Raw genomic sequence first — 9,981 nt, forward strand, 5'->3', positions numbered from 1 at the left:
AAGCGGGGAGGACCGAGCCCGCTGAGCCGGGGACATCGGCTTCCCTGCAGGCTCGGGAAGCAGGCAGCTAGTACCGGAGTAGATAACTCGACTATTTCTTACCTGCGAGTCAAAAATAAATTACACCCTAAAGAGTTTCATACACAGCATCCAACCAAGCTCGTTCCAAGCAAAACCACCCGGGTCCTGGTTCGGGTCCCTCAGCCCCAGCCCCGGGGTTTGGAGGGGGTCAGAGCAGCCCCGGGCGAAGGGGCTGGCGGGGTGGGATGGGGCTTGTGCTCTCCTGCTCGCCGGGGAGGCTGCTGTCGTTTTTCGGGTGCTGGAGGAGAGCGGGGTGGCTGGGTCTGGGTGCCCGGGCGCTGGCGAGCTGCTGCTTGTTTCCATTGAGGCGGAGGCGTAAGACCTAAGGGGAGACAGGCAGGGTGAGCCTGGCTGCCAAGTCACCGAGGTTTTGGCTCGGCATGGCCAGCCCAGGCTGCCCAAAATCATGCAAAATCCGGCGCTCGGCTGGGAAGCCGGCGGGGGGAAGAGCCGCGTTCGGTTGCTGGCTCCCGAGCCTTCGTGCTTCGCATTCGCAGACTTCCCCGTAGCCGCAAGGGTTTGCATGGGACGCAGGGAAATGTCCCCGCACCTGAGCCCGGGACTGTGAGCGTTCCAAAAAAATCACAGCTTTTACCCCAAATATGCTTCTCTGGGAGGACGGAGAAGGAAAGCAGCCGAACCGCTCATCTCTCCTTCCCTCCCCTCCGTGGGGAGGACTGGCGTTATCCCGTGATGAACTGTTCCCTCTCCAGCCCGGAGGATGACAGGCTGTCCCCAGGGTGGGTGACGCCGGAGGGGACCCCACGGAGCCGCCGGGCGCCTCCAGCCGACGCCGGACGCCAGCCCGGAGCCAGGGGCCGTGGTGCGGATGAACCGAGCACGGGAGCAGGGCAGACCAGGCTGGCGGCCTGATCCAGACCTTGGCAGGGGGAAACGGCTCCTGCAAGGGCGGAGGAGATTAGAAGCGGCTCCCGCAGGTCTTGAGGGACCGGGCATGGGGGGCGAGGGGAATCAAGCCCTGTGGGGCAACGGCTTCATTTGGCTGGCCCTGGTGCTCTCTGGGCTTCCTCCCCATCACCCCCAGGTCTCTGGTTTTATTTCACCCCCCTCCCTCCGCTTAGCCTTCTGCTTTTCTGGTTCCTCCTTGCGCAATAGCGGAGACCTTTAACTCTCCGGAGAGGAGCTTGGAAAGGAATAAATCAAACCCTCCAGTAATTCACCCCAGGCACTGCTGAGGTAATGCAGATGGGGGCTGGCAGGCTGCTGGGGGCAGCCCCTGCCCACCCGCTCTGCAGGCAGGGCTGCCCTCGGGGCTCGCAGGCAGGACAGAGCCTGCCCGAGCCAGGTGGCAGAGAGAGAAAAAAATCCCCAAAGCCCGATGCGTCCCATTGCTCTCCCTTTGGGACCGTGGTCCGAAAGGTCTGGGACGGGCGCTGTGCACATCCACGGTGCTCAAGGGCAAGGGTGCCCGGCACAACGGGCAACCAGAAAGGCTGGCGCCCGGCTGGCACAGCACAGGGATATCCTGGGGTGCGGGAAACACAGGCACGAGCAGCTCAGCCCAGCCCATATAAAGCTTAATCATCTCCCCTTGCCTCGCGGCACGTCCATGTCTTAAGCCAACAAGGTCTAACGCCAAATAACGCACTCCCGGCACAATTTTGAAGGCTGCCGAAGGGCTGCGGGAGCCTCCAGAGGAGACCAGCCCTACTCCGAGCGTGCAGGGCTTGGGGACGGACGTTCACAGGGCTGGCGTGGACCTGGACCACGGAGCCGGGGAGACACAATGCTCTGCGAGCCCGTCCTCAACGCCCCGGCTGATGATTGCCCTTCCCTCCCTCCGCTGCATTAACACCCTCGTCTCTGTTCAGGTACAGCCCTATAAAAGGAAATTACATGCAAAGCCCGTCTTGTTAACGCATCTCCTTCGTTCCCCCTCAGATCCCAGGTGCATTCCCGTGACATTCGGCGATGAAATACGGGTTCGTTTCAAAGGCGTTCCTCTGGGCTAAGCGAACGCAGCTGAGATCTAGCGAGCCTCTCTCCTCGTGGGGATCGTAAACCGGCAGACATTTTAATGCTCGTGAGGCCTGGCTCCGTAATTTTATCTCTGTTTTAATTTTAACTAATCCTGAGTAGTGTGGAGAACCTGCCTCCCTGCGATGGAGAGGAGCCTGGTCCCCCCCGGGGCAGGTTCGGTGTTGAGTTCTTCTGTCTTTAATAGAAAGGTGGAAGTTTTTGCTGGAAAAAGGTTTTTCTGATGGGGAAATTAACGGCAGCCCCAGTCGCCCCTTTGACATGTCCTTGTGCCGGATGCTGTCGTGCCAAGGGACCCGGAGAGGGATGGCTGGACAGCCTGTGGCTCTCCCTGCTCCGGGGCTGGGCTCTGGGACCTGCGGCAGAGCAGCTCGGGACAGCAAAGTGATGCCACCCCTTGCTCCTACGCAGCAGTCGGGGTGTCCCCTGACGGCCCCGGCACGGTGTGGGCTGGTGGTGGTCGGACTCAGCATCCCCAGCCCGGTCTGGTCCTGCATCCAGAGCCAGTGCGTGAGATCTGCCCTGGGATTTTGGGGGATGTCCCGCATCCCTCAGCTAGGGCAGCTCCTCCTGCCCCGGGGCACCAAAGCTGGAGCCTTCAAGGCACCGAACATCTCTTCTTCTGCCCGTCCATCCTGCAGACGCCGTGGCAAATGCTACACCGGCTCTGCGTTTGGGGGGTAGACGGCAGCCTTTGGAGGAAAATTCCGGCCTCTAAACCTGCTCTATGCCAGAGCAAGGAGCAAATCCCAGAAGCATCCTGCCGGAGCGCATCGATGGGAGCACAGAGTATGGCTGGTACTTAACGTGGCCCGTGACCCGAATGGAGAAAAAGAAAAATCACCCAGGCACAGATTTCCCAGGATTTGGGCAACTCCTCGGCTCTTCTGGGAGCTCAAACCAAAAGTGAAAGCGAGGTGGTTCCTGCCAGCGCAACTCCTCGCCCGCTGGACCGGGCTAAGGAGGAGCCCAGCGCCCGGGCTTGCTCTGACCCAGCCCGGGGGTCCTGGACCACCTTGGCCAGTTTAACCAGCAGTGAGCGAATGGACCCACTTCTCGCTGCTTTTAAAGGACTGATCCAGGGTGGCAAGGCAGCTCGGCCGGACGGGACTGTGCTTTCTTGCCAGTCTGCAGAGGGATCTCAGCTTTTTGAAGCAGATGCTGCTTTAAATGCATTTTCTGAGCAGATCTGAATAGAGAGGGGAGCTCTCCCCAAGCTCCTTTAATACCCTGGTGCTTTAATACTATGCAATGAGACGTATTTATAAATAAAAGAAAATGAAACATCCACCCGACAAGCAGACTCCAAGCAAGAGCAACAGTCCCCAAAGGGAAGATTTATCCAAGGTCTTTCAGGATAGACAATTAAGTGAGGGCAACGCGAGAAAGACAATAAATCCAGGGAGACAAATGAAGGGCAAGGAATATCACCCCTTACAACTCCGCCAGTCTTTCCCCCCCAGCAGTTTCAGCTTCCAGCCTCATTTTCTCCTCCAGCAGGAAAAGAAACCATTTTAATGTGCTCAAGACTGTGCTGAAAAACTGTGAACTTGGGGGACTTCAAACATTATTTTTCTTGCCTGAGGGCTCAATCCCTCTTTCCCCGGATGATGTCTCCTGGTTAACAAGGGCATATCCACATCCAGCTATTCCAGCACCCTTTGATATTTAATAGGCTGAGTTCCAGTGGAGACCAGTATGCCGGCGCTCGCAGCAGCCATTAGCTGCTTTACATTATAAAATTACAGTCCCATTGCAAGCGCCGGGTTAATTCACTTACGGGAGAGAGACGCAGCCTTTCCAACTCCAGCATCGCTTCCCCTGTGGCTGTTCCCTCTTTTTGGTCTTTGCTTAGCAAATCCTCCTCCCATTACTTCCCTGCCCAACTGGGAGTTGCTAATTGGTACCCGAATACAGCTGCAGGGTGGCACAAAGCAGATGATTATCTATTCAGCTGAAGGATGCTTTGCCTCAAGGCAAGCACCGGCGCCGCTTGGGATGAATATTAACCAGCAACGATAAGCACACTGAGCGTACCACGCTCACAGGACATGAGGGGTTTTACATGGAGGCTTTTTCATTTAGCAGAGAGGTCTTTAAGAGCGCTAAGGGTCTTTAATTCCTCTCTTTATCATGGGAACACAATTCCTGCCCAGCACTCAGCTTAAATAAAGAGGTCTACGAGTCAATGACCGGACGCAGAGCTGCACGTCAGCCCACACACGCGTGTGCCGAGAGCAACGGCCCCGAGTCTGGGGGCGATGGGGAGGGGACTCAAAAACCCCGTGCCTCCCCAAGGCGAAAATGCCTTTAGCTGGGCTTTAACGAAGTGCACAGCTCGTCAGCACAGTGCTGACGCTCTTCAAAACCATCCACCAAAGAATCCCACGCTCCCGCCGGGCTGCTTCCACCTCCCTTGCGAACCCAGGAGCGGGGCAAGGCCGTGCCGAGCAGCCCCCATCTTTCGGGAGCATGCACGGAACACCCCGCATCCCCCGAAACAGGATAACCCAGCTGCGGGCTGCAAAACTCAAAGGGCTGCAAAAATGTGATGCGCAAAAGAGGGTGAGGGAGGCTCTGGGGGGGATACGGGCTCGCTCTGCTCAGGGGGCTCAGCACCCCAACTGTCCCTGGCAGCTTTTTGGCTCCTCACAGTGAGAACAAGTAACCACGCGCTTCGCTTCTGGCTGGCCCGAAGGGGAAGGTGTCCCCGGCAGCACCCAGCCACGGCTAAGGGGCAGCGATCCTGCTTCCAGCAAGGACAGTCTTTCATTTTTTAAACAACCAGGTCTGCCCCAAATAATTGAGATCTATACATGGGTTTAGAAAACTGGCAGTTTTCCTGTTGGTTAGAAGAGATCTTAGCGAGGCTTGCAGGAAAATGAGAGTTTAAGTGTGGCGCATCCTTAAATGCAATCCCCCTGGGAGCCGGTCAACATCTTTAGCCAGCGCTTGCACCTACATCTGCAGATCTGGCCTGAAATTCAGGGCTGTTAAGTGGCAAAGCCCACCGGCAGGAGGGTCAGTGGCCGCAGCAGAGCGTCCCCCACCGCCCAGGCATCACGTGGGGCACTTTGCAGGAATTTGCTATGATTTATTTTGTCTCAGAAAGGCCACTTTCCTCCCTTTCCCACTCCCTCTGGCCTTTCAAAATGTGAGACCGGGGTGGAGAGCGGGGTTTGGGGTTTTTTTTTTGCACTACGGCTTCCCCCAGACGTACCTTAAAGGCGAAGGCACCGGGAGCCCATCGTCCTCGGCAGGCTGCGCCCGTGACGAGGCGGGGACCGGCGGGCTCACACTGGGCTGCAGCATCACACCAGTCCCTGCCCCAGCTGGGGGTCAGCACGGCTTAAATTAGGGTCTTGCACCCGCTCAGAACTTCTCATCGCAGGGTCTGGACTGTCTCATGTTTGTTAGAAATATGTTGCTTCTGCCCGCAGGGAGACCACGGCTGGGCACGGGCACCCGGGTCCCTGCACCGAATCGGGACTGCAGGAAGACCGGCCAGGAGGAGAAATGGCACGCAAGGAGGGTGCACGAGGCTGACCCCAATTGCTGGCAGAAAATAATAAGAAAAGGGTCTTTCATGGGAAGCCCTTAGTGGTGGGCGCTAGAAAAAGAAGAGTCTTTTTACAGTTGCCTTCCCCAGAGGACCCGGCGGTCTCTCAGCCCCAGCGCCAGGGCCGACACAAGGCAGAGGTTAATGAGCCAGTGCCCGAGGAAAGCCAGAAGCCCTGATCCTGCTTAGGGGACAACGAGGACTCTCGGGAGCTGGGCTGGCCTCCCGTGAAGTGTCCTCAAAGTCCACGGCTTGGGAATGTCCTCCGGCGCTTTCTGATCCCGCTCATGGGCTGCAGGAAACGTTAGCACGTAGCCGACCCTTCTCCCCGCGTTGCCCCTTTCTCCCAGCCCAACAGGACCGAAAGCACTGAAAACAGGATTATTCCCCTCTCCTCTCAGCAGCTTTGCCAGTGATTGAAGGGGATGCTCAGGTGGTGACTGGGTGGTGCTGAGTACATCAAACAAGGGGTGCAGTGCAACGAGCAGGCAAACCTCGCTGCCCCGGCCTCCTCGCTCAATATTTTATTCCCTGCAGGGTAGGATACCTACAGATCCGAAGGGATTACAGATCCCATCTTATCTGCAGCGCTTTAGGAGAGGGATAGGAGAGAGCCCGGCAGGCTGGAGGCCCCAGGGCCACCCAACGGCTTCAGGCAACGGCTGCCGAGGTTTGCCTGGGCGGCCAGGACAAGGCTGGGCTCTTCGCACGGTGGGAGCAACAGCAGCCGTCGGCTGATGGCTGCAGGGCTGCCGCTGGTCTCACTTGTGCGGTTTTGACACCTCGGTAACCCAAGCACATTCAGGAGGGTGTCTGCTGATTTACGCGCCCTCCCGGGTTACCGTGGGAGGATAAATCAGATTTTTAAGCCCTCGTTTTAAACCTTTCACTAGCCTGCCCCGGACCAGACCCCGCTAAATGAGATCAGTCGCTGTAGGGCTCCGCTGCTCGGCCCCCTGCAACGTCCTACCGGCCCCGGCGAGGTTGGGAATCGCCACCTCCTCCGACCGCCGGCCTTGGCGGCGTCTGGGGTTTGTTAAAGCAAATCGCTTGCACGTGGAGCGTGAGGAGGGGGCGGCTGCTGTGCGTTTCCCCCGTAGGACTGAGCTGGGGAGATGCATGGAGGATGCAGGAGCGAGGGACGTGCGGAGGTGTCGGCGGGGAGGTGGCGATACATACCCCGGCTCAGTGGGATGCGGACATGGACCAAGCCCCTTCCATCCTCCAGACGGAGAAGGCGTAGCTGAGCCTCTCGTGGGCCAGGTAGTTGCAGCTGGTGATCTTGTGGTCCAGCTCATCGCTCTGCAGGACCTGGTACAAGAAGTCTATGTAGCGGGCAGCCAGCTTGAGGGTTTGGATCTTGCTCAGCTTGTCGGAGGGCAGCGTCGGGATGATCTTCCGCAGCTCCGCGAAGGCGTCGTTGAGCGACTGGGTCCGCTGGCGTTCCCGCACGTTGGCGATCACGCGCTGCGTGTGCACGTCCTCGAAGGACTGCGGGACGGGGCTGCGCTTGCTCCGCTTGCCCTGCGGCGAGGGAGCCCCGCAGTCCTCCGCCGGCTTGCCCCCCTGGCCACGCTTGCGGAGGCATTTCTTGTGCAGCCGCTCGCCTTCCTCCTCGCTGGTGACCAGGCTGCCTTCGGGGGAGTCCGGGCACATGCTTTCCTCTTTCATCTTCTCGGCACCTTGCAGGCGAAGGGCTCTGGGGTCTCACGAGATGCGACGGCCACAGCACATCGGCGAGGCGGCCTGGAGAGGAGCCAGCGCCCGCTCAAGAGGTGCAGCCTGGAGCATCCACCCTTCAGCCTCCCCAAACTTCCCAAGCCTTGCAGAGCCCTCCAAGGAGCTCGGTTGGTTTTTCCTTTGGGCTACGGAGAGGAGGGCGTTCAAATAACTTTGGGGAATGGCTCTTGCTGATAGGGCGAGGAGGACCGTGGGCGGACCAGGCACAGACCAATGCAGCCGTGCAAGGTAATGCAAACATCAGTGGAGCTTATGGGTTCCAGATTTCCTCCCTCCCTCCTCCACCGACACCCCCAAGCCCTCCGGCACAGATGCTCCTGCCTGCTGCCCGGATGTCAGGGGACATTGCCTATGCTAATGTGAGCACCAGCCATGGAGTTCGGGGGAAGCTTTTTTGATTTTTAGTCTTTTTTAAATTTTTTAAGCCCGGTTGACCCTGCAAAAGCCAGCCAGAAATATTCACTTGTTCAGTTTGGAATAGGAGACTTTTATCTATAAGAGATTCAAGTGGAAATGTGGAGCAATGGATGTTTCGATGAGCGATACAGGCATTCTCTGAATCCAAAGGAAGAAGCAACAGTGATAGGCTTCCATACTGCTCTTAAGAAATGGCATAATTCAACAGGAACTTGAGTTTGCATCCATCCATCCATCCATCCATCCATCCATCCATCCATCTCTCTTCTTCTGTCTACCTTTCTGGCGGTCTGCAATAGCCCTTATTATACAGATGGAAGCCAATGCTCATCCACCATCATATTCCTCTCAAATAAATACGGCAGCTGTTGCAGATAAGGAGGGGGTAACAGGTCCAGACCCTGTTCCTGGCTGGATCCACAGCCAGTTCAGCCCCTGATTTCCCCAGGAAATCAAGCACTATATGCAGTATCGCTTCCTTACACCGCTCCTGAGCTTGCCTACAGATTAACCCACCTTCTCCTCCCTGCAGAAATGCTCGGAGAGCTGCATCCTCTTTTAGCCAAGGTTGGAGGTCCAGATTCAGACTACCAAGCCATAAAATATTCTGCACAGGTCCCTCCTTATATTAGATAGTTTTCAGCCCTCTGTTATCACACCGGTAGAATCAGCACATGAAACTGGAGTCCATTCGTGGCCCACCATCCTCCCACGTCCAGCCACCCGCTCCCAAAGAACTCCTTATCCTCTGGGAACCCCTATAACCTTCCCATCTCCTGCCTGTGCCCTCTCTGCCTCTCCAAGGTGCTTCTTCTCCAGCGTCTCTTGACCTCATCCAAGCTGTCTCTGCTCATCACGCTCTCCTGGCATTGCTCCCTGCTCTTGGTCATTGGGAACTCTCACCCTGAGTCTCTTTGGAGGGACGCTGAAGTCCTGGCACGATGCTCCTTGGGAATATTGGGATCCATCCCCAGCAGAGCTCCAGAGCCCTTGCTCCAATCTTGCTTTGTTATTCTGTCTTATAATAAGAGCACAAAGGGGTATTATGGGAACGATATAGTTTAAAACAGTATCAGTAATTCATCAAAATAATGAAAATAATATCCATAAAACATAAATTGTTGAGCTGACATATGCCTGTCTCTGTAGAGATATTTTTAAATTAGCTCCTTTTTGTAGCACCTAACAAGGTTCCATATATAATATATTTTACTAACAGAAATATCTAACGTACTCCAGAGTTCTCCTGCCCTGATGAGCCTGCAGCGTGCTGCAGTGGGATCCCCCGCCTACCCCCAGACCGGCAGTGATGGGGATGCGGCAGCTCAGGCTGAGCATGACCAGGAGGCTGCAGGAGAAAGTCCTTTAAAAGGCAACGACCTTTTTTTATTGTCTTGCTGCATATAACAAATTAATATTCTCATCTTGTCAGTATTAGCTTCATCCTGAATAACTATACGGTCGTACTGCAGTCTTCTCTTGAACCTCTGTTCAAGAACCTCCGACCCGCTCCCTACAGCGCGAGGAGGAGGAGGAGGATGGCCTCTCCGCTCTCCAGGGTGGGGCTGAATAAGAGCAAGCGACTTGGCCAACTTTGCTCAAGCAAACTGCACCCACTTCCAGTAGAAAAACCTCAACTCGAGCTCAGCTACGAGGTATTTCTTAAAAACGTGCTCCATAGACCTGCCAAGCGTCTGTAGCCCCGCTGACCAGACGCGCATCCCCTTGTCCACCAGTGCTCACAGCAAAACCCTTTCCAACCCCTTCGCCTCCCTAATGACACCCACCCAGATGCCGCGCTTTCACTCGGGATGCAGGCACCCTACAGGTGCTTTATTTTAAGGAAATGTGCGTTTTTCACATCCTTCCGCAGGTTTCTCTCGCACATCCTTCCTGCCGGGTGGGGGGCCCAAGTGAAACGGCAACCTCAAAGTGCCACCTCGGCCCCTGTCCCAGGGAGACCTGAGTGATGCTGGAGGATGACGACGTTGGGTTTGAGAGGGCTTTGGCTCAGCCCCATCCTCCCTGCGCTCGTGTCAACTCGTCAGGGATGGCAGTAGCCACGGACGGGAGCTAGCAGAGAGCCAACGCGTGAAAAATGCCCAGTATTGCTTCAAGAAGGAAAAGATGCTCAGCAACAGGTTGATACTCGGACCCGCTGGGATGGAGCCCGGTGACTTTGCTCC

At 56.6% G+C, this 9,981-nt stretch overlaps 1 protein-coding gene across 1 annotated transcript; it reads right to left on the reverse strand.

Moving 5' to 3' along the window:
• Positions 1-317: 317 nt before the first annotated feature.
• On the reverse strand, positions 318-7,432 carry LOC127028408 (twist-related protein 2-like). The gene is made up of 2 exons (XM_050914140.1): positions 6,818-7,432; positions 318-403 (listed from the first exon to the last, which is right to left on the reverse strand). Exon 1 carries the CDS (start codon positions 7,307-7,309, stop codon positions 6,824-6,826), a length of 486 nt encoding a protein of 161 aa, XP_050770097.1. The 5' UTR covers positions 7,310-7,432; the 3' UTR covers positions 318-403; positions 6,818-6,823.
• Positions 7,433-9,981: the final 2,549 nt, after the last annotated feature.

Source organism: Gymnogyps californianus, unplaced genomic scaffold (assembly GCF_018139145.2).
Source record: "Gymnogyps californianus isolate 813 unplaced genomic scaffold, ASM1813914v2 HiC_scaffold_32, whole genome shotgun sequence".
Lineage (NCBI taxonomy): Eukaryota > Metazoa > Chordata > Aves > Accipitriformes > Cathartidae > Gymnogyps > Gymnogyps californianus.

Coding starts and splice junctions, on each gene's coding strand:
- LOC127028408 (XM_050914140.1), bottom strand. CDS start 7,309: ATGAAAGAGGAAAGCATGTGCCCGGACTCCCCCGAAGGCAGCCTGGTC.